At 41.2% G+C, this 25095-nt stretch overlaps 1 protein-coding gene and 2 pseudogenes across 1 annotated transcript in view; 1 reads left to right on the top strand and 2 right to left on the bottom strand.

Annotated features, from left to right (window-relative positions):
* The window catches only part of LOC120466809 (inactive rhomboid protein 2), a 311775-nt gene that overhangs the window by 162826 nt on the left and 123854 nt on the right, over positions 1-25095 (top strand). Inside the window, exon 6 of the mRNA XM_089133992.1 lies at positions 22788-22971. Coding sequence (XP_088990118.1) covers positions 22788-22971 — 184 coding nt within the window. The remainder of the gene's footprint in view (positions 1-22787; positions 22972-25095) is intronic.
* Positions 8217-10645, bottom strand: LOC148977666 (uncharacterized; annotated as a pseudogene).
* Positions 15376-19049, bottom strand: LOC148977665 (uncharacterized; annotated as a pseudogene).

The raw sequence follows: 25095 nt of genomic DNA, 5'->3' as shown, positions 1-25095 counted from the left end.
GGACCACCGCAGTGAGCACCACCCCAGAGAACTTGGGGGGGCGGTGCGCGAACTGCAGTCTGTACCCAACTCGTATTATCTGCAGGACCCATGGAGATATGTTGGGAAGATGATACCATCCCTCTACAAAATCTGCTAAGGGTACCAGCCTCTCGAGGCTGGCCTCTGGTGTCTTTTCGCTGGAAATTGATGCGGCCCGAAGCGCTGTTAACGGCGGACCTGCATCTTTTCCTAGAGGGCCCCGTTGTGAGAACAACCTCGGTTGTCTCACTGCGGAGGGGGCAGCCCTCTGAAGTCCTGCCTTGGCTAGGACCTCTTTTCCGAAGTCCTCTTAGCCTGAATGACGTCCCTCAGGTCGCCCCTCTGGCTGGAGGACTTCGGTTTTTGGGAGCGTTTCCTCTGTTGCCAAGACCCCGGAGGGGGGGCTCTAGAGGAAACGCTCTCCTTCTGCTCTGCCCTGTGGGAGGAGCTGGCTGATGGCTGGGGCTGATTGCTTTGCCCCCCCCTACTAGATTTGGCCTTCGCTTTCCGGGGGAGGTACTGCTGGAACGCCGCAGATTGTTTTCTCGACTCCTGAAACCTGTCGACAACCGAATTAACGGCGTCGCCGAACAGGCCAGAAGCCGAAAGCGGCGCATCCAGCAGGAAGGACCTATCCCTTTCTTTAATACCGGATAAGTTCAGCCACAGATGCCTCTCCGTGGCCACCATGGCCGCCATAGAGCGGCCAATAGCGCTGGCCGCTTCCCTAGTGGCCCGGAGAGACAAATCTGCGGCCTTCCTCAACTCCGCGACATCTTCAGGAGTAGGCCCCTCCCCCTCATCCAAATCTTTCAGGAGGTCGGCCTGGTATGCCTGCAAAATCGCCATTGAGTGCAGACACGAACCAGCCCGACCCGCCGCCATGTAAGCCCTGCCCACCAATGCAGATGTCTCTCTGCAGGGCTTACTAGGCAACACCGGGGTCTTTAGGGAAGACGCCGATTCGGGAGAGAGATAGCTCGCTAAAGCCTCCTCCACCTTCGGCATCTTCCCATATCCCATATCTCGAGCCCCCATAACATTGCTGTAATCTATTACATTGGGACTCGAAATACGGGACGAATGCGGTCTTTCCCACGTTCTCGAGATCTCTTTATGGAGATCAGGGAAAAACGGCAGACCCCGGCGGTGAGGCTGTGACCTGCGCTGCAGGTAACGCTCGTCCATTTTACTGGTGACTTGCGTTTCCTGCTCATGTTGTGGCCAGCTGATGTTTAGTCTGGCCACAGCGCGTGTCACAACCTCCACCAGCTCCTCATAACCCAGGCCGCGTGATGGCGTGCTGAGATCACGGTCGTCCGCATCGATGCTGAGCACGTCCCCTTCCTCAGAAGTAGACAGCTCAAGCACCGGGACCTGATCGCGGGTAGGAGAAACCGCAGCGCGGGCTCCCACACCACTCTCAGAGGCTGCGGGACCAGCCGATGGCGAGCGAGAAAATGCCTCAGCATTCTCACTCTCCTCCGCCAGATCCCGCTGCGAACCCCAGGATCTCAGTCGCCGCATCGCCTCGACATATGCGGGACCGGAACCCTGGGGAACGCGAGCCTGACCGTGCTCGTCAAAGCACGCCAGCCGGGAGCGCAGCACTCTAATAGGCAAAGCCTCACACATTTCACAAGCAGCCCCCTCGAGAGCTGCCCGTGCGTGCTGCACTCCCAAACAATACACACATAGAGAGTGTGCGTCCCCACCCGTGATGAAACGAGGGCAGGGATGCACACACCTCTTGAATTGTTCACTGGCCATACTTTCTTTCAATAATAAGACAAACAACACCAAATAAGACAGACAGTTTCAACATAAAGCGCTTGCTGAAGAGCGAAAGCTAGTGTGTGTTGTGACAGCGTCACTTTTATACTTCCGGGTATGCCGTCACATGTTACGTCACGACGCAACACCAATCAGGATTGGATTAGTTTCATTCATACTTCAGAGGCGCACGCTTAGGGAGCGTCCCCAAAGAGTCGATTTTATCGACGCAGTGTTGAGTTCCCTCGATAGGGAACTAATAGCCAAAGCAACAAACATTAAGAAAACTAGGATTGAAGCATATAAAAGATTAATTAAAGATTTAAAAGATAAAGAGGAAAAATTCATTTTGAAAAAAGATCAAGACACTCAAAAAGAAATAAAAAAATTGAAACTGCAACTTGAAAATTATTTAGATGACGAAGTAGAGAAAAAATCTAGGTTTACAAAACAAGCATATTATGAACTAGGCCCAAAATCAACAAAGTTTCTCGCTAGAAAATTACGCAAACAACAGGTGGACTCAACAATTTTGAAAATTAAAGACCCTACCTCGCAAAAGCTTCAAACTGAGCCAAAAGAAATAGAAAACACTTTTTATCAGTACTACAGCAAATTATATTCACAAGAGGGCGCTTCTAACAAAGAGTTGATCAGAGCATTCCTAGACAAATTAGACCTTCCCTGTATAGGAGAAATACAAAATAAAAGAATATTAGCAGAAATTACATCAAAAGAACTGGATAAAGCAATAAATAGATTAAAGGCAAATAAAGCCCCAGGTAGTGATGGTTTCCCCGGCGAGTGGTACAGGACATTTAAGGTAGAATTGAAGCCGCTTCTTCTTAGAGCTTTAAACTACATTCACAAAGAAGGCAAGACCCCTCCCTCATGGAAGGAAGCAATTATTACCCTGATCCCCAAAGAAAATAAAGATAGAGATAATTTTGCCAATTATAGGCCAATATCAATTTTAAATGTGGACTATAAGCTATATACATCCATTATTTCTAAACGATTTGAAACCTTTATTTCTGATTTAATTGATGAAGACCAGACTGGCTTTATAATTGGTAGGCAAACTCAAGATAATATCAGAAGGAGTCTGCAAGTGATTCACAATATTTCCAGCAATAAGCTTAAAGCGGCCTTGATCAGCCTCGACGCAGAAAAGGCCTTCGATCGAGTAAATTGGGATTTCTTATATTTAACGTTGGAGAAATTTGGCCTTACTAATGATTCTATTCAATGTATTAGAGCAATTTATGATAAGCCAACCGCAAGAATTAAAGTGAATGGATCTCTGACAGACCGGTTTGAACTCAGTAGAGGTTGTAGACAGGGCTGCGGATTGAGTCCCTCCCTTTTTGCTTTATACATTGAACCACTAGCTCAAGCAATTAGGGAGAAAGATGATTTAAAGGGGATTATGATCAACGAAAGAGAACAAAAGATCGGATTATTTGCGGATGATATATTGTTATTTCTAGAAGATATTAACATATCACTTCCCATACTGATGGATCTTTTGGGAAAGTATAATGAATATGCTGGATACAAGTTGAACATTTCCAAAACCCAAATGCTACTGTTTAACCATTCACCCTCAAATGAAACTGCACGCACATATGATATAAATTGGAGCTCTAACAAAATTAAATACCTTGGAGTGATTCTATCTAATGATTCTTCACTATTATATAACTTTAATTATAATCCTATAAACGAAAGTATTAGAATAGACATTCAGAGATGGTCTACTTACCCACTTGATTTAAGTGATAGAATAAAAGTGGTAAAAATGAACATCCTCCCTAGGCTACTCTACTTATTTCAATCCCTCCCGGTAAATATACCGTCAAAACAATTCAACGAGTGGGATAAGCTGTTATCGAAGTTCATATGGGAGGGGAAGAGGCCTAGAGTTAGGTACTCAACATTACAGCTGCAAAAGGATAAGGGGGGCATGGCCCTTCCTAATTTAAAATTATATTTCTATGCAGCTCAATTGCGTTACCTGTGTTGCTGGTGTGACCCTAGTTACTGTGCCAAATGGAAAGAGATTGAGACATGCATCCCTGGGTACAATGTTCAGACACTCATGGGAGAGGACCATATCCCAACCGATATAACTGAATTACTTGACCCAATTGCACAATTCACAATGGAAATTTGGTATAGTGTAGCAAGACAATTAAAACTGAAGAAAGAAAGAAAAATATTAAGATGGGTAGCGCATGACAAAGACTTCAAACCAGGAATGGGTGACTCAAATTTCAAATTTTGGATCAATAGAGGGGTCACAGCTTTTTGTAATTTAATTAATAATGGAGAAATAAGAAATTTTCAATATCTGAAAGACAAATTTAGTTTAGATAATCGAGACTTCTTCCGATACTTACAACTAAGAGAATACTATAATAAAGAAATTAAGGACAGAAATGAACCTAATGCTGTTTTAGAGATTATGTGTGGAGCATACCAACAGAAAACACACAAAATTACCTCAAAGCTGTACACTAGCTTAATGTCCTGTCAGAAAAACACAACCCTGTATGTCAAAGAAAAGTGGGAAAGAGAAGCAGCTGTCAAGATCTCAAATGAGGAATGGTACAAAATCTGTGAGTTGTCACAGACATCCACAAATTCACAAAAATGGAGAGAATTCAATTGGAAAAATTTCATACGATTCTTTATCACGCCATCTATTAAAAGTAAACAATTGGCTACTCAGCAAGTGTGTTGGAGGCAATGTGGTTCTGTGGATGCTAATCACACACATGTTTTCTGGGACTGTCTTGAAATAAAACCTTTCTGGACTTCTGTCCATCTCACTCTTTGCAAAGTACTGAAGTATTCTGTACCATTAACTTTTACAACAATGTATCTGGGCCTTTTGACCAATGTAAAGAAAGATGATCGATATTTGGTTAAGATATTACTGTCGGCAGGGAGGAAAGCGATAACAAGAAGCTGGCTCAAACCTGAGCCACCTAGCCATACTCAGTGGATGGACATTGTGCAGGATATATTTACCATGGAAAGACTGACTCTTATCCTTAGACTGAAAGAAGCAGAATTTAAAGAAAAATGGCACAAATGGATAGCATATAAAATAGCATTAGAAACTGTGTAATCTGAAGGTTTTATTTTTATTTGTCTTTTTTTCTATCATAACATCTGGTTGCTGTCTTTTGTTTTATTGTTCATTTTTATTTATTTATTTTTATTTTTTTTGCCTTTTGTAACCATACTCGAAACTGTGATAACCATGCTTTGTGTTGACTTTAAAAAAATAAAAATAAGAGTGAAAAAAAAAAAAAAAAATGGTCATACATATTTTGTTAATACATACATTCTCTCCGTGATATATGAACTATATGGGCCTAATGTTTATTGGGTCACAAAGATTTATCGACTTTAAAATGTGGGTCCCCAGAAAAAAAGTTTGGAAAACACTGCTTTAAAGCATTTAAATTTGTATGGAACGAAAACTTGCACTCAGACCTTGTATGGTCGCGAAGCTCATGAGCCGGCGGACTTCTGTGGTTCTTCCTAGAGTAGGAGCTCACAAGAAATTCAAAACGTCCTAAAACAATGCTGTACGCGTGATGATAGTCTTTTCAACCGGAGTTGTGAAGACTGACAACTCACATGGGTGATTCAGTTGGAAGAGGACACCGCACTAAGTACAGACTGGCTAAGCGCAAAAATAAAACAAAGACAAAATAAAACGAGGACAAAAGAATTATATGAAGATTAACACAAAGAGTACATAAGGAAAAGAGGACACATTGAAGAGAGAGTGAGCCATCCCATGTTCCGTCATTTTAAGGTTAAAACGGACACGCCCTGGTTAAACTGTTGAGTTTTACCTTTTTTGAATCCATTCAGCCGATCTCCGATTCTGGCGGTGTAACCTCTCACACCCGGCAATGGCGCCACCAGGGGGTGGCCAGGGGTGGCCATGGCCACCCCTGGCCGACTCCTGGCCACCCCATTGGCCACCCCAATGGCCAGTATTAATTTTTGTAGCATCAGTTATGCATTTTATAAATAAGTCAAAAATATTCTTAAGTAAAAGAAGACGGGGAATTATGTGTCGTGACGTGCTTTTTAAGTGCCAAATGGTATACTGTTATAGCAGCTTTTAGGTGCGTTTTTGCCACGTTCGGACAGGCAGGGATGCAAACAGCGCGCTTTTCGGCACCTCCCGCTTTTTTTACGTCAGTTTGGGTGACAAAGTCATCTGAAGTCATTCCATAGCTTAATGTGAGGGACAGAACAGAAGTATATTTACATCATTAAAGTATAAACTCGTTTTCCCTCCCTCCATCACATCATTCTGCACCCGCGATGCGCATACACGCTGTGTGCTCTCTGTTTTTCATGTAATCATGGGTTTGCGCACTGAAATATTATTAAAAGCCAATATATTTTGTTATACCTAGCCTGCTCAATACATTTTAAATAAGCATAATTTAATTGTATATAATTTATTTGTAGTTTAGGCTATGCACTTCTGAATTCTTGACATTAATATATAAATATAAAATTGTGACATGATTGCCTGATTGAATTTTAAAAGAGAACTAATAGTAATTTGTTTTATTAACATATTTAGATTTTATAAAATTACTGTGCAGATTTTTTCAAGAATTACTTTTTGCTGCTGATGTATACACTCATTAAGTGTATTAAAAATTCATAATACATTTATGTAATATTTAAATGTGTTAACTGTAATCTTACACTGCAAACTAATAACTTAAAAATGATTAAATTCATCACAATTATGTAAGTATCTGGAAATTTGCTGTGGGGCAAGGACCCTTATATATCATATAATATATCATTATACAATGTAATATATATTAGTTGGGCCCTACTAATATCATTAGTAACATTAAATATTACACAATAAACCAAAGTATATCAGTAGGAGTTTCCTTAAGTCTTTCTGATAGTTTTCTACAGGCTGGTTTATTACAACAGTAGAAAACAATTCTGAAATTATGGTTTATACTGTAGTTTTGGTGTGCCACCCCAAGATTTTAACTGGCCCCATCTGGCCACCCCTACGAAAAATTTCTGGAGGCGCCACTGACACCCGGGTCCAACTCGACCCGCTCCGAGCGGGCCTCGAACCCGGGTCTCCGGCGTGAGAGTCGGGCGCGCTAACAAGGAGGCTAAAGACTGCAGCCTCTAGCGTCTGTCGCTAGAGCGCCTATTGAGATCGGGGAGTGAGGTTTACTCGCACAGCAACTACTAGCTGGCCTCTGTTACAGCGGCACCACTTTTAGCATAGCTTAGCATACATCACTGAAGTGCACAAGACCAGTAGCATTTCTCTCAAAAAAATTACGTGTTTCGATATTTTTCCTATTTAAAACTTGACTCTTCTATAGTTACATCATGCACTTAGACAGACGGAAAATGTAAAGTTGCGATTTTCTAGGCTGATATGACTAGGAACTATACTCTCATTCCTACGTAATAATCAAGACACTTTACTGCCGTACCATGAGTGCAGCAGGCGCGGTGACTACACAAATTTAGTCCCGGTCACGTTAGAAGCCGGGGACTATTTTCAGGCGCTGCGTCATAACATTACGAATGTGTGTAGGCTTTTTGTTTTTGGGGAGTTCATGATTTTCTTGTTCAGACTCTACAGTCCCCCTCTTTCGGAAGATGACGTCCCTCTGGAGACATCATCTGATGACAATCATCACACGGGAGGATGGAAGATGAATCATGAACTCGGGTAGCAGGTGGTTATTAGGGCTGAGGGCTTAACTCAATGAGGTTTGTAGCAGTCTCTGGCATCGTACCCTCTTTCCAAGGGTTTCGTCGGAAGCCTCCGGACAGCTTGATGGTAGATGCTTGCATCTCGTTGAGTCTCCTGTACAGGATGAAGGCCACACCCAGTGTCAGGATGTGGCTGACCACCATAGAGATACACAGCGCCATATCAGCTGCGGTCCAGGCTCGGCCAACAGGTGAGGTAGTCAAGATAGGCTGTCAAGACAAAGCTTGTAGGGCAGAGTCGAGAGGAGCAATGTCAATTAGCTAGGACCCCTTGTCTCAATTCCCAGTTCCAGTTCTGGACTCAGGGTGAAGTTGTGGTCCTTGAAAAAGGAAGGGATTTCCAGTTCTGATTCATACTCGTGGCTTGGCAGATGGTTCCTTGCCACTGTCGCCTTGCTTTTGGCTTGCTTTGAGCTTGCTCAGTTGGGGTTATTTATTTAGTGTTTAGCAATGTTGTTGATCTGTGTTGTGCTACTTACATGTTATCACTGTGAAGCTGCTTTGATACAATCTGTATTGTGAAAAGCGCTATATAAATAAATGTGACTTGACTTGACTTGATGGTACAATGCCAGATCATCTACATGGAGGATGCCACCTTTAGGTACTTGAATCTACATGATTTGGTTGAGAAGGCTGACACGGGTGGTGGTATCGTGCTGGTCATAGGGAAGAGTAGCCATGAGAACTGGATTATTGACGAGCCACCTGTCACCTATGATCTCTGCGACTTGAATGCGAGGCTTGGCTTCAGCAGGGCACCGGGTGTCACTGGACATGGGTTGTAGCCCACAGTTTCCATCAGTGTTATCTCTGAGGAAGAGTTTGCTAGGGCAGTGATAATGAATGTCTTTATTCAAGGTGCACATGTGCAGGTTTGGGGCCAGGTACAGCTATGGGTCGCTGCCGTGGTAGGCTACCACGTCTGGGGTGCGGATCTTGATGTGTGTGTTACCTTTCCAAAACCCGACATTGACAATGTCCTTGAGTCTGTAGATTCGGCTTGACTCTATGATGGGTAGGTTCAGGAGGAATCCCATTTCTCTCTGCTCGGGGTCAACGTAGAGTGGGATGACACTGCCCAGAGAGTAGGCCAGGTGTACTTGTAGTGGATCAGCTGTCGTGGTGATGACGGAAGCCAGCACGGTTTGGACAAGGCTTAAAGGTATAAGGTATGGTGGAATTCTATCCATGGCTAGGCTGTCAATGGAGGAGCTCACCTCCCACAGCATGTCTGTCATTAGGGCGATTACCAGCTGAATTTGGGCAAAGTCATTTTGAAAAACAGTGAACAGCTGTTTTATGGAATTCACAGTCTGTTTCAGCTGGACACTGTGAGTGTTGAGAATTACCACAGTTCCCCTCAAGGTTTTGCAGATGGTCTGCAGGGAGGCACTCTGTGTGGTGAGTTGCTCTCTTAATTGTGGGATCTCAGTTTGAATTTCAGCCACATGTCATCTCACAGTGGCTAGATTCAATGCATTGACACTGGACATGCCAATGTTAAACAGGGTTCCGACAGCAGTTGTGGGTCCGAGCAAGGCTCCCAGGAACCGTTTGGGGCAGCGGTTGTGTACACCTAACTCTTGGGTGACGGTCATCATCTCAAGCTGGTATAGCATGTGTTTGATGTCGGCCTCGGCGGGAGCGAGGGAGTCCTCTGTCCATCGTGCACCAGCCCAGCTGTACTGGGCTACTGCGCTGGGGTAGTGTGCTCTGTAGACATTACGGGAATCAAGTCGAACATACACTTTCTGGGTATGAGTCTGGCAGTTGGTGATCAGGAGTCCAGGTTGTTCCCTCTGTACGATGCCTGACGCCGGGCCTGGTCAGATGACGTCAGATGCCGGCTGCCCTCTGGTTGACTGAAGGCACAGGATGGCAAACCACAACAACATCCTGGTAGAGGTAAAAGGGAAGAGGTGGAGAGAAAAAGATAGGCAGTGTGTCAGCAAGAGTTGCCCTTGGTTTGGCAGGACAATCTTTTCGCTCCTAGGATGGCAATCAGCTTAGTTTGAATTGGCCCCTCCCCACCTTTCCCTGCCAGCAGCCACATGTCTTTTAATTTGATTTCGGTGGACCCACTTGAGCACCAGGTCATTCTTTCTTCAGCTTAGTTGGATTCGGTATGCCACCGGGGAAAGTTTGTCAACAATCTCGTGAGGTCCTGTCCAGTGGGGTAGGAATTTCTTTGACAGCCAATGGGAGGTTGTGTGGGGTGGCTGCGCAAAGCTGTAATACCAGACCCTGTCGCCCACGTCCAGTTCTAGAGAGGTGGAGCAGAAAAGTCTTTATTGATGTGTCAGAGTTTTGGATGTCCGCTATGTCGTTGTTTGAAATCTGCGGAGTCAGAGTGAGAGGCTGAGAGGTGGGAAGTGCGGCAGGAAAAGTTTGTTTGCTGCGGGTTAGCACTGCCACGTTACAGGTTGGTGGTTGGGATGGAGTTGACCATAGATTACCATGCAGTGTGCCAGTCTTGGCAAGTGCATTGGTTTGGTCATTTGAGTCCTTGTCGAGGCCCGGTTGCTTTGAGTGTCTTTTCACCTTTTATCAGTATACAATCATGTTGTGTTGTCTAGTCAGGTCATCACATGCTTGAAACAGGTGTTGGTTTGACAGGCTTGACGTTTGAAGTCTTAAAGCCATTTTGTTTCCAATCCGGAAGTTGGCATGTAAAACTTAATCTAGCATAGTTTGAGTCTGTGCAGATCAGAAGTTCTGTGATGTTATGGGTCGATGCTATTTGCAAAGTTATGAGAATGGCTGCTACCTCAGTGTATTGTGAAGACTTGGGGCCCAGCTTGAAGTGTTGTGGTGGGCAAGGCAGATAATTTACCCATAATACACCCGCACCTGCTTGACGAATGCCCTCTTGGTTATAGGAAAATCAATCGATGTTTGCTGTGGGCATACCTTGGAACGCATTGTCCTCAAAGTACCTGTGACAGGTCAGTTGTTGTGGTTCTTCCACATTAGCTCTTGTTCCACAACTTCTTGTGCTTGGGGACTCAATAGTCAAGAAAATTAGACTCCCAGAAGCCATCACATACTCACTCAGTGATGGCAAGGTCAGTGATTTTGTTCTCCTTCTACCAAAACTCCTTGATCTCCACCCTTCTGTTAAAAAAATAATTGTACATGCTGGGGCTAATGATGTAATGGATAGGCAGTCAGCAAAGCTGCACCAAGACTTTGAGAATCTCTGTTCTAAAGCTGATTCCCTAGGTAAACAACTCATTATATCAGGTCCCATTCCATTGCCCTCTAGGGGATGTGAGTTTTTTAGTTGCCTTTTTGGATTGCATAACTGGCTACAACATTTTTGTATTGCTGCTGGTTTTAATTTCATTGGAAATTTTGATTATTTTTGGACTAGATTTGATCTGTTTGGAAGAGGTGGCCTTCACCTAAATAAAGAATGAGTTAAAAAACTAACTTTTATACTCTGGTATAAATTGACAGTTTTTCCAGCTAGACACTCTTCCTGTGCCCTCAGATATTTCCCGATCTATAAGCTATGAAGGTCGTTGGAAATGGAAATGAAAATATCTTCTGTCTTTGTCCATCCACTCAGTTTGTGTTATCTAGTACTAGTGTCCAAATTAGCCCTATCCCAGTAATAATAACTGAAAGGAGAAACCGATTACATCCAGTCCATGGGGTAAATTTGGCAAATCTTCAAAGAGTAACTAAACAAACTCAGATTTCTAAAACAGATCATATCAACACAGTTAAATTTGCTCTTTTAAATATTAGATCCTTATTTAATAAGTCTTTTTTGATTAATGATCTTATTTGTGCATATAATCTTGATTTCCTATTTTTAACTGAAACTTGGCTATTTGGCAAACAATGCGTCTGTCCTCATCGAATCAGCCCCCCCCAATTATAATTTCATGAGTTCCATTCGTTCTAATAAAAAAGGGGGTGGAATAGCAACAATATTTAATTCATCTTTTCAATGTAAACAGTTCTTTTCTGGTGAGTTTGTTTCTTTTGAGTATCTGAGTGGAATTATTAAGGGTCCCCCTCAAATTTTTTACTGGTCATCTACAGACCACCAAAGCACTCCCTTAGAGTTTTTCTTGATGAATTAGGTGATTTACTGTCTTTTATCTGCATAGAGTTTGACTGTGTTTTAATATCCGGGGATTTCAATTTGCATGTTGATAATCCCGATAACAATTATGTCAGTGAACTACTTTCACTACTTAACACATTTAACCTAACCCAACATGTACAGGAAAAAACTCATGTCCTTGGTCATACACTTGACCTGGTGATTACAAGAGGTATTGATATTTCTGTGACTGTAAAGGATTTAGCATTGTCCGATCATTACTGTATTTTCTTTGATGTTTTCATGTCTTCTTCCTATAGTTCTAGCACCGCTGTTATGATAGAAAAAGAGTTAGTAATGATCACACAAATGCTCATTTTGAACAACTTTTCTTCACTAAATTTTTGAGCTGCACATCTAATTCAGCAGATGATTTGATGGATCATTTTAATTCACAAATGTTGGATATTATGGATGATATAGCACCATTTAAACTCAAGAAAGTTAATAGCAAACAGAAATCTCCATGGAAGCTTAATTCAACAGTTAAGCTCTTGAAGAGAGAATGTAGGAAAACAGAAAGGCAATGGCGAAAAACCAAACTCCCAGTACACTATATCATCTATAAGGAAAAGCTTAAGCACTTTAACTTTGAAACTGGTAAAGCAAGACAGTTATTCTTTTCTAACATTATTAATCAAAACTTAAATAACGCTCGAGTTCTTTTTTCGACAGTAGAAAAATTGATAATTCCCCCTCAAAAGTTACCACCTGAATTCATCTCGACTGTAAAATGCAATGAGTTTGCATCCTTTTTTAAAACTAAAACTGATCAAATTAGATTGAACATAATACATCAAAAGCATATTATTATGCAACCAGAAAAGACATCTACAGAAACATTAAACAGGATGGCTAACTTCAGTTTGATCAATACTGAAACCCTTAATAAAACAGTACAAAGCCTCACTTCCTCCACATGTGCACAAGATATTTTACCCACCACTTTTTTTAAATCTGTTTTTCATATTCTAGCACCAGAATTGCTTAATATCATAAATTCATCTTTACAAATGGGCACATTTCCGAAATCCCTGAAGACGGCTGTTATAAAACCACTTCTCAACAAGAATAATTTAGACACGTCTATATTAAGCAACTATAGGCCGATTTCGAACCTACCGTTCATTGGTAAAATTATTGAAAAAATTGTGTTTAATCAGTTAACATCTTTTTTAACTCGTAACAATTGTTTAGATAATTTTCAGTCAGGTTTCCGGACTCACCATAGCACTGAGACAGCTCTTGCTAAAGTTACGAGTGATATCCGGTTAAATACGGACGCAGGTAAGGCATCCATTTTAGTTTTATTGGATCTTAGTGCAGCCTTCGACACTGTAGACCATTCTATACTACTTCATCGACTGGAACATTGGGTTGGCCTTACTGGTGTTGTGATTGGCTGGCTAAAATCGTATCTTAGTGATAGGAGTTTTATTGTAAAAATGGGAAATTGTTCCTCAGCATTAACTTCTTTTACCTGTGGAGTTCCACAGGGCTCAATTTTGGGTTCACTGTTATTCAACCTTTACATGCTACCACTTGGTAATCTTATAAAACAAAAATCAATCTCCTACCACAGTTATGCTGATGACACACAAATTTATTTACCTATAATGCCAAATGACTATACCCCTGTTGAAACTCTTTGCCAGTGCATTGAAGAAATTGATACTTGGATGTCACATAATTTTCTGCAGCTCAACAGAAATAAAACTGAGGTTATCGTTTTTGGAAAAAGTGAGGAAAAATGTAAAATTTCTACTCTGCTCGAAAAGAAGGGCCTAATACCTAAGGAAATAGTAAGAAACCTTGGTGTCCTTATGGATAATAATTTAAATTTTAATAGTCATATAAAATCAATCACAAAATCAGCATACTTTCATCTTAAAAATATCAATAAACTTAAAAAATGTATGTCTAAAGAGGATCTTGAAAAGATCATACATGCTTTCATTTCTAGTAGGATTGATTACTGTAATGTGCTTTTAGCAGGACTCCCTAAAAAGAATTTAAAACCGCTCCAAATGGTTCAGAATAGTGCAGCCAGGATCCTTACAAAAACCAAAAGAAGATAACATATTACTCCGATTTTGAAGTCCTTACACTGGCTTCCAGTTATGTATAGGATTAATTTTAAAGCACTTTTATTATTTTTTATGTCAATAAAGGGGATGGGACCTAAATATCTTTATGATATGTTTCAACAGTATACTCAACCTAGACCGCTTAGATCACAGCATAAACAGCTTCTATTAAAACCTACAGTTAGAACAAAACAAGGGGAAGCTGCTTTTAAATACTTCGGCGTTCATCTCTGGAATCAACTTCCAGATAACATTAAAAACGCTCCAACCATTACAATTTTTAAAAATAGATTAAAGATTACGTTTTTTTCAGATGCTTTTTCCAGTTAATGCGTGACAAATAAATGTATTTACATTATTTTATTTTCTTTTTAATGTATTTTTGATAAATGTGTATTTATTTCTGTGTTGTGTGGCCACATTGAATTTTACCTGTTTATATTATACTGTGTGAAGCGCATTGTATTGCTGCTATGTATGAAATGCGCTATAGAAATAAAATTGCCTTGCCTTGCCATTAGCTGTTATAGCCGGTGCATTATCAGAACAGTTCTGGCAGGCAGCCAGACCGTTACCTAGCGCCGACTTGTGGTTTTAAGCATATCGTGCCTCAACGTTGCGCCCCTGGAGGGCCATCAGCCACGTGGCGATGCAGGAATTGGTGACCACGCCATCACGGATACGTTGGCTGTTGAGGATCATGACAGGCTGGTGACAAGTCTCTATGATAACTTTCTGTGCTCCAATGTAGTTGGAGAATCTCTGTATCTCCCATAAAGTGCAAAGCAGTGATTTTTCACAATCTGAGAATTTAGTCTCTGGTGGAAGGAGTGTCTTGCTGGCATATGCGACTACTCTTTTGTCTTGATCATGTCATTGGTACAGGCCAGCGCTGAGACAGTGGTTGGAGAGTCCAGCTTCTAAGTAGAATTCTCTTTGTGGGTCAGGGTAAGCTGGGTGGACGGTTGTCCAGTCAAATGGGCAGTCTGAGTAGCTTTCGATGAACTGCCGTGAGTAGTTGCACACCCCCAGGAAACTTCGCAGTTCTGAGACGTTGGTGGGGGTTTGATGTTTTGAACAGCTTGTATGCAGCTGGACTGTGGTTCGATGCCCTGTGACCCGATCAGTAGGCCCACGTAGTTGACCTTGGTTCGACACCATTGTCCTTTGGGGATGGTGATCTTGGCGCCTGCAGTTGATAACTGGTTCAAAACACAGTCTATTTCTTTCAGGTGATCGGCTACTGTTGTGCTCTTCATCAGCACGTCGTCCACATAAATGAGATTTCCTGTCATTCTTGCATGTGGACATGCTTTGTTTAGGAAGATGTTAAACTCAGCAGGTGAGTTAGCATAGCCGAATGAACACCTGGTGAAAGTGAATTGTCTACTGCCGAACGTGAACGCTAGATTGTGCTGGTCATCTGGATGCACTGGTATGGTCCATAATCCATAGGCCACGTCAAGTGTAGAGAAGATTTTGGCTCCCCTGATTCTGGGTATTTCTTGCTCCAGCTGGGTCATGGGCCATCGTGACAGTGGCACCTGTTGATTCAGTTTCCTGTAGTCAATGGTGTAGCCACTTGCTGTTTGGTTTGATTACAGGCCAGATAGGAACAGAATAGATGCTGTTGCATGGGCGAATTACACCTTTTTCAAGCATAGAGTCAACGATTTTTTTCTTGCACCGGTTCGTGTGACGCGATTGGGATCTTGTACTGCCTGACAAAAGTGTGAGGAGCCTTAGGGTGCGTTGGGATGCGCACGGTGTGGAGGTGGGTGAGACCACAATCTAAAGAGTCTTTGGCAAATGACGCTTTGAACTTGTAAAGGACTTGTCTGAGTTTTTGTAGATCTGCATCCTCCTTGATTGCATCACCGTCTTTTAGAATTTGCTGAACTTGAGACTCAAATCCTGAATAAGGCTCATCTGTGGGTGAGTTGCCTGTCGTGTTGGCAGGCGTAGGTGCAGCGGTTTCATCTGTCTCGCAGGTAGGCTGTTTGGAGACTGTGTATACGGCAAGGTGTTGGTCCTCCGTCAGTTCCGTTTTGCATACTTGATCTTTTTCCATCGGCATGACTGAGGTGATGGAGATGATTTTGAAGGGTGCTGTGCACAGTGTGTCGTCTGTGTATCCTTTGAGTATCATTGACGCTGGAATGGGCCCAATGAGTGGTAAAGTCAGTTTAAAATGAGGGAAGTCGTGGCTAACTAGCCATCCTAGTCGATAGGCTTTTGGAATTTTTATGTCCACTGCTATGCAGTTGTTGAAAAGGATGTAGACTGCACGAGATGACACTTCAGTGAGGGGTGTGGCCTCTAGAGTGAGTCCGAGGTCAACGCATTCGGGTGAAGGTTGAAAGAAACCCAGTGTGTGGTTAAGGGTTTGGCCACATCACATGTTGAGCTGAACAGTGACCACTTTGGTGTAAGCAGGTACTACAGTTTCCTGTTCATTGATTAAGGTGCAAACCTCTGGGATGGTCTGGCCTGACAGGCGATTATCAGTGTGTGGGAACGACAGCTGACTGTAGGTCAGTGGGGCTGACTGTAAGTCAGTGGGGCCCACAATACCTCATTAATAATGTCCACATGAGCTTGGAGGCGAATCAGAATGTCTGCTTCAATGGGTCAGGCACCGTTAGTTAGGGGTGTGCAAAAAAATCGATTCACATTTGAATCGCGATTCAATCTTTACCGATTCAGAATCGATTCATAGAATTCCAAAAATCGATTCATATATATAGGCTATATTTTTTAATGGCGTGCAGGGGCGGAGTGGCAATCGGGTGAGTCGAGACTTTTACCGGTGGTCCGGTAGTGTTTCTATGGTTTCGAGGCTGCGAGGGCCGGTCTGATAAATAGTTATTGCAAGTTCTTGCCGCCCGCTGGTCAAACTGTGCAGCCACTCTGCTCAACCCGTAAATAAATGCATCGATCCGCAGATCTTATGTGTGAGTTCTGTAGATCTTTTGCCAAGCGTGTGAGAGGTTACGGTTCTAAACCGCACTCGTATAGTTTTTTCTCTCTCTCATCAAAACCTAATATGTTCATCACGTTTGTGTGCATTTTATTTTGTGATTTCACCGGAGTCTCCACAACGGCGATAGATTGAAGCGCGCGTCCGAGAGAGTACTGCGCGAGCAACAGAGAACACTGTATCCATGACACTGATCGCAGCGGACAGGAGCGCTCAGCTTGATTTCAAAAACAACAGGTCTCTAGCGAACTAAATGAATGCTCTGCTAGTTAACTGGAGAAACCCGCAAATTACGCGCCTATGAACGACTTCACTGGATCTAAACAAATCAATCTAACCATAGATGTCACCAGTAGCGGTGGCTTTTTTAAATCTATTTAAAATATTTTCGCAAGGGTTCTATGAAATTAGTATATATTTTTAGGAAGTTCAATGTGCCCAGTCGAGTTCACATTTCAACAGTCAACCTGGTAGCTGAAGTAGACCAACTCCTTAAACCACATTTAGCATAATTGTTTGTTTGATCTGACTACAGCACTTTAAAGCTAAATGTAAAAGCTTTTTATTTAAGTTTTATTTTAAACTTGAATTAAATGTATTTAAAAGCTGGCCAAAGCTTGGCACTTTGCACTTTTTAGTTGCAAAAGTTTTTATTTTTGTATTTAGACATATATATATAAGTAATATCAAACTTTTCTTTTAAATTATATCTACTGCAATCAATCACATAGGAAAAATTAAACTACATTTATATAGACCTGCGAATCGTTTTTTGAATCGAGAATCGTTTTTGAATCGAAAATCGATTTTGAATCGAATCTCGAGACAAAGAATCGGTATCGAATCGAATCGTGACATTTTCTGAATCGTGCACCCCTACCGTTAGTTCCAGTTCAAGTTCAAAGCGCAGATATATTTTGCAGTCACTTGGTTCGATGGGCATGAGTTCAAAGGGAAACGTGTGCGCTTGCTTGCAGAAGGAAGGTCAGGTGTGACTTTAATTAGATCATTGAAGAGGGATAGGCTGATGGCAGAGTTGTCTGCCCATAGTGCGAGTACAATGTCTGTAGTGGTTATGCCATTCAGCTGCAGGTCGTTGCTGACCTTAGGGCAGAAAGGCTCAGAGTCTTTGGTGAGTTGAAAAGTGCAGAGTAACGAACTTGAATCTCGCTCAGGTGTTGAGGCTGTGTCCCTGTGGCTGGAGGCGAAAGTTCCCTTGACCTCTGTGACCTGACAGTCTGGCTCAGTTGACCTGGGTGGCTGAAAGGAGAGAGGTTCTCGCACTTGAGCCCAAATCTTCAGCTGTCTGAAGTCCAGCAGGGGCTCGAAGCGGTCTAACAGATCTTTGCCGATAAGGAGGGGATATGTGTCCATCGGTGAGATGTACACTAGATGTATCAGACTCATGGGACCAATCGTTAGGTGAATGGGAGCTATTTGTTGAAGTTTGGCTGTATGACTGCACATTCAGCACACAATTTTGTGTGAAGAATTGAAAAAAAGCCTATTAGATTTTATTTCTGAGTCTTTCAAAGAGTTCGGCTGATATCAGAACAAGGTCCAATCCGGTGTCCACCATAGCTTTGAGTCTCACCTCATTTTCCAAAGTGATGGATAGATAGACCTTGCATGCTTTTTCGATCAGGTTCTCCAGGAGTTTTGGTGTCGGGGCTTGTGTGGTGATCGATAAACAGTTAGGGTCAGTGTCTTGTGATTTGTTGCAGAGACACACAACCAAAACAGGACTTTCTGGTATCTCAGGGGTTTGATGACTGGTGTGATGGGTTGAGTTGTCCGCTTCTGGATGTGCGGTTGTCAACAGCAATAAGTGTGTCGCTGTCACTTGGTGTTGTGACAGCTGGTTCTGTGGTCTGTGTCAGGAGAACAGTGTTCGGGGTGCTTGGTTCAGTAGGAGGGCAGCCAGGAAGGGTGTTGGTTTTATTCCTTACCGTTAGTCAAGAGGAGTCTGGCTTGTCCTCTTTGTCAGTTTTCCCATGAAGAAGCTCTTTCAGAATTTTCAGTAAACTCATTGTTTTCCTTTGCGGCAGGCTCGAATTTGGACTTGAACTTGCTTGGGGCCTGCCACATGGTTTTTCACTGCGGGTTGTCTGAGCTGGACGTTCTGGTCGCTGGGGTTTGGCTGTTTCTTGGCTGTTGGCTGGCTTCCCACGTGGCTCCACCCCTTTGGTTGTGGGGGGCCGTGGGCTGCCATAGGACCCTTCAGAGTGCCCGCTTTGATGCTTAGGGTGAGCACCCTCATGGTTACATTGCCCTCTGCTGGCTTGAAACGGTCTTGGCTCGTTATTAAAAGGTTTGTTAGTGTGGTGCTGTTTGGGCGCCCTCTAGTGCCAGCTCTGAGTATTGATCAGTGACAGGGCAGATAGATGGAGTTTTTACAGTCTTTTCAGCAACAATGTTCTGCCTGATGAAAGCCTTGTGGGCTAAATCTCACAGTTGTTGGGTAGTCATGGTGCGAGGACAGGCCAGAACCCCTAAGTGATGGCTCACCGCGGGATGCAGGTTTCGCAGGAACAAAGTTTGGAAATTAAAGTCCTCAGTTAGACAGTTAGACAGTTAAGTGGGGACAATTAAGTCAGCGCAGGGCCTAAGTAAAGATAACAAATATAAGAAAACAACAATAGGAGAACAACAAAAGAATAGCAAGATGAAAACAGCTAGAAGTGAAATTAAACCATAGAAATTAATGAGTCTGTAAAGAAATAGAGTAAATAACAGCACAGAAAGTGTTGCAGGAGATAAGGAGGCATGGGCCGACTGTGTGATTTCTGAGAAGAGGAGGTGGTAAGGACAACTCCGGCGCAAAATGAACTTTTGGTCTAATTACACATTGTTACCTAGTCAACCGTTATCTGAGATTTGTTTTCATGATTGCCGAATGTAAATAGTTTTATCTCTAAAAACAGTTTAGCCTATAACGCTAGTATAACGCTAGTAAATAGGGCATAGAGTAATGACAAATAAAAATCGCTTGTTATTACCACTAACAAGGCTCAAAATAGCCCCACACTAACACGGCAGCTTAATAAGGGTCCCTACATTCAAACCGAAGCATTGAGAACTTTGTCAGTGTCCATACAGTTTAATAAGAAGATATTTTATACATACAGTCAACTTCGCGAATACAGGAAGAAGCCATCTTTGAAAAATAGTCTCTACCAGTCGATCTAAGAACGCCGATCCATGTGCACCGGTGAGATGTGAATAAGGTGATAAGGTGAGCGCGAACAGTAGGCTACGTGTACATATTGAAGAGAAGAAAACGGTTCGTGTTTGTGTTTCTTCCGAAAACAACGGACCATATGATATTCTGCACAGTTCAGCGCACTTGGATTGGCGTTCGTAGATCGACTGGTAGAGACTATTTTTCAAAGATGGCTTCTTCCTGTATTCGCGAAGTTGACTGTATGTATAAAATATTTTCTTATTAAACTGTATGGACACTGACAAAGTTCTCAATGCTTCGGTTTGAATGTAGGGACCCTTATTATGCTGTCGTGTTAGTGTGTGGCTATTTTGAGCCTTGTTAGTGGTAATAACAAGCGATTTTTATTTGTCATTACTCTATGCCCTATATACTAACATTATACTAGCGTTATAGGCTAAACTGTTTTTAGAGATAAAACTATTTACATTTAGCAATCATGAAAACAAATCTCAGATAACGGTTGACTAGGTAGCAATGTGTAATTAGACCAAAGGTTCATTTTGCGCCGGAGTTGTCCTTTAAATGGCAAGGGGGAATATCTAAAATTCTTATGGCCTATCCCAAGTGGATGATTTTTCCTCTTTACCTTATTTCAGCTTGCCTGGGGTGAATTGAGGTCACTCTGGCTGGAGCCAGCCAGGGGACGATGACAGAAAGGGAATTATGACAATGTTGTTAATTATCAGAATAACCTAAGGAGAGGTGTCAAGTGAGTAAGGAGGAGTAAGTAAGCTGTAGTGGCGGGTTTGGGCCACAGGGGTACGTACTTCCTCCTAGTGGTTAGCCTGGTAGAAAAGACGAGCTTGATTTAAATTGCAATTCAACTGGTTTAAAATCAATTCAAATAAGCGTATACAGAGATGTTATGTAACACCTAAGATAGTGAGGATGCTGTCGTGATAAAGTATCACTAAGAGAGGAGGGAAAAGTGAAGAATTTCTTTTTTATTTTAATTAATAAAAATTATTAATTTATCAAACACAAATTAACAAAACTGATTAATTTATCGAGGAGAAAAAAAATATGAAGACATTGATTTATCCAAGGGAAAATCAATAAACTTATCTGGAGAGAAAACGAAATTAAGTAGAATTAACCGTAACACAATCCATAAAATTTAATTAAATAAAATTAAAATTTATCTTCAAAAGTTTTTTTCCAAACCAAATTTGAATGAGATTAAGAAAATTAAAGGATGGGATTATCTCTAATGCTTATCACGATTACTGTAAGGTATCAGTGACAACATAGAGCAAAACCAACTGAAAACAGACTGAATCAACAGAATGCAAAGAGTATAAGGAACTGACTTAGCGTGGGAGGCCACAACGGGGCGTCTTCCCCCCTGAATCACTTCAACTGTGAAGAATTAAAAATGACTGGAAAAGAACATTTTCAGAAAAGATTGACCTATCTATGAGTGTCCACACGATGGAGCTATTGCGCTCACGTTGGAGGGTTTGGTGGTAATTCGAGACTGTGAGGAACTAGGCTGTGCTTTAGTGTGTGGCAGCAGAATCACAACCAGCCTGCTTCAATTGTTCCCTCTGGGACACGTAATATCTGAACTGCATACATACAACAATTTAAATCTAAGCGGATTTTACGGTGCTATATTTCACAAGTCTGTGAGGCAGACTTCTTTCGCTGCACTTACACGTAAACTGTGTACCAACTGGAATTGACGTCTGTGGTTTTACTCCAAATACATTTATCATTTAGCACTTAATGATTGAAATGTTCTCGGTTTCACAGTAGATTAGCTAAATCAATGTTACCACCAGGAGTTTTCATTAATCTAACGATTATAATATCAGGCGTTATTAGGATGGATAGAGGACCATCACTTTATCCAATATTATCCAATATTGGACTGATGATTGCATGTTACTACCATTGCTGTGTTGTTGTTGTTTGTTTTGACTTTTGTATCCTATACACAATGTTGTTGGATATTTGGGGTGGGTTACTGTTATTTGTGCTGATGTTCAATTGTGGCTCCCTTGAGTGTAAAACAAATTTCCCTCGGGGCAATAAAGGTTTCATTAGAACAAATAAAACAAAGACTGGACAAGTATGGCATGATTGGAAGAGTTGCCAGGATAAACCCTGGTAACACTTTATTTTACAGTGTCCTTGTTACATAGTGTTACATAGTGTTACATGTAACATGGTAATAACAGTAAATTATGTATAATTACATGCAACTAACCCTCAACCAAATCCTAATCCTACCCTGTTACAATATCACACTGTAACAATGACACCTTAAAATAAAGTGGAACCGAAACCCTCTTCTCTATAAAAAAACATGGCAGCACAATTTAGGTTTGCAAAGTTGCATCTGAACAAATCACAAGACTTCTGGAACACTGTCCTTTGGGTGTTTGACCAGTAATGTGATTTTTTTATTTTTTGCAGTTGTTATTCTCCCATCCACTTCTGTCCCACCCACTTTCTAAATCATATATCATAATTGATCATATCTCTTATCTTATGACAGAATTTTTCACTGATTTTTGTTTTGTTTTTCATTCCAACATTAAGAATGGTTTTCTTTGGAATTAAGTTATCCCATTTGACACCAATGTTTATTGCAGGAAACCTGTTCCACCCCTACTATCAGTGAAGATTCAAGATCAACTTGAGTGTAAAGGCACATTGTATTTGAAAAGATGCTTTTTAGATTTAAATTGCATCACATAATCCCAATTGAGCCAATGGGGCTTGCACCGTGATCATTTGTTTTCTTTATTTTATTTCTAAACACAGGGGTACAGCTCAGTGGTTTGGAGTGGGCAGTGGTGGTGAATCCAAGCAGCAGGAATGGCACAGGAAGAGTCTCCGGCACTGCAGTCAGAGATATGGCAAACTGAAGCCCCAGTATTGTGAGCAGAATGAGGCAGCCAGCCTGGACTATGGCCTGGAGTCACCTGTGGCCCCCAGAATGCCAAAGGTATCATACATGTACACGTTTTAACTGCAATTTAATTTTTGTAGTTAATGTACAACATATAGAACAATTATTTTATTTAAATAATAATTAGCATTTTGGTAACACTTTACAATAAGGTTCGTTAGTTAACATTAGTTAACTACATTAGTTATTATGAACTAATAATGATTAACACTTATACAGCATTTGTTAATCTTTGTTAATGTTATTTTCAACATTTACTAATACTTGATTAAAATCTTGTTAACATTAGTTAATGCACCGTGAACGAACATAAACAAACAATGAACAGCTGTTTTTTCATGAACTAACATTAAAAAAGATGAACAAATGCAGTAAACAAATGTATTGCTCATGGTTAGTGCATGTTAGTAAATACATTAACTAATGTTAACTAATGAACCTTATTGTAAAGTGTTACCAGCATTTCTTCAAATTGTCAATTCATCTGCAATGCTAATAGCTAATCTTTTGATACTCTTCTATATGTTAGTAGGGTTGTCAATCAGTTAAAAACGTATCATATTTCGTTGCATTTTCATTACATATGCTGATTACTGTAATTATACGCATATATCAATTGTTACAACCCGCTTGGTACAGGCCAGTGTAACACTAACGGGGAGGCCACACGAAGATTCAGTTAAAGTAAAACATTAAAAAAGTATAACAACATAAATTACAACAGAAGGTGCCCACTTGAAGACCCTAGAGATGTCCCCCACGCGGCTCAATCCAGACGGTTGTCGTGCTGGTCCACTAGGGAGACCACACTGTAGTTGTAGCTGTCGTGTGTGCTGACGCACCAAGTACACTGCAGCCGTTAACGCCGGACAGAAGGGGGGTCACACTACCATATTATGGAAAGAAGCATAAATGGATGGAGAAGCATAGTTTATTGTAAAGCTACGTCTTAGTCTAACTTATCTTGGCGAAAGCCGAGTGCAAATCAGCATGAAGTTTTAACTAGTTTAATCTACTCTTGTGTAATGGAAATCACAAAAGAAAATAAATTTGAAACAATTACTAGGAAAACAAATGACACAAAATAGCTGATGAAGGAGAGGCCTCAAGACCAAGGCCCCACACTGGAAAAGAAGCGTTGTTGTCTTATCAGTCTGTTGATCACAGGTAATCCACAGCACCTGTCACTCTACTCCACCCTCCAAACGAGATAGGTCTAATGCTGCGTTCATGTGCTATGGTAATTATGGTAAATACTAAAAGCCGACGTGGAAAATGCACATGAACACCCCCCTCATGTGATATTTTCTACTGGTCAACTCGTAGAATATTTTGATGGACGAGTTGCCGAGATGAGATAACCTTTGACCATTTCAAAATGGCGGAGAGTACCGCAAGAGTCGTGAATGGTAAAAATATATACTATTCATGATCTAGATAATATATTAGCATATTATTTACCTCTTGAGTTTTGATAAATCATTTTCTTGCTTTTGCAGATGACTTAAGCAATCTAAAATAGTTTTAGCTAAATAACAGGTCTGGATCTTTATATTTTTACCAACAACAACAAAAAAGCACTTGAACGCAAAACACTGGTAAATACCAGTTCACGAGTGGAAAATGTCCTATTTTCCATAGCACGTGAACGCAGCATAACTGCAGAACTGCAGAACCATACTTTATAGCAGTGTGAGGACGACAGCGCCAGCCTAACAGCCTGATGCCGGAAGTGGGCGCGGCAAGGCATTGCGCTATTTCCATGTTTTGGAATGTTTTAAAGTTTAAAACAACGTTATTATAAAGAACCTTTATATGTTATTATTATTTTTTAAACGATTTAATATGAATATATGAAGAGTTCAGATGCAAAAGCCTCTAAGTGCCATTTGAAATTTTCTTCTAAAATGATCATTTTTATCAAGCTTGTATATTTAAGTTCAGTAATTTCACTTAAATGGCAATGAAGATTACCTATTAATTGTCATTTAAGTGAAATTACTGAACCTATAAATATACAAGCTTGATAAAAATGGTCATTTTAGAAGAAAATTTCATATAAACTCTTCATATATTTAATTAAATTGTAGGCTATAAAAGAATTATGAATTGTCCTATTAACAAAAGACAATATTTCTATTAATAAATGTTAATAGTTTT

Source organism: Pimephales promelas, chromosome 8 (genome assembly GCF_988280905.1).
Source record: "Pimephales promelas chromosome 8, fPimPro1.hap1.1, whole genome shotgun sequence".
Lineage (NCBI taxonomy): Eukaryota > Metazoa > Chordata > Actinopteri > Cypriniformes > Leuciscidae > Pimephales > Pimephales promelas.
This window is presented reverse-complemented; position numbering and strand designations above follow the sequence as displayed.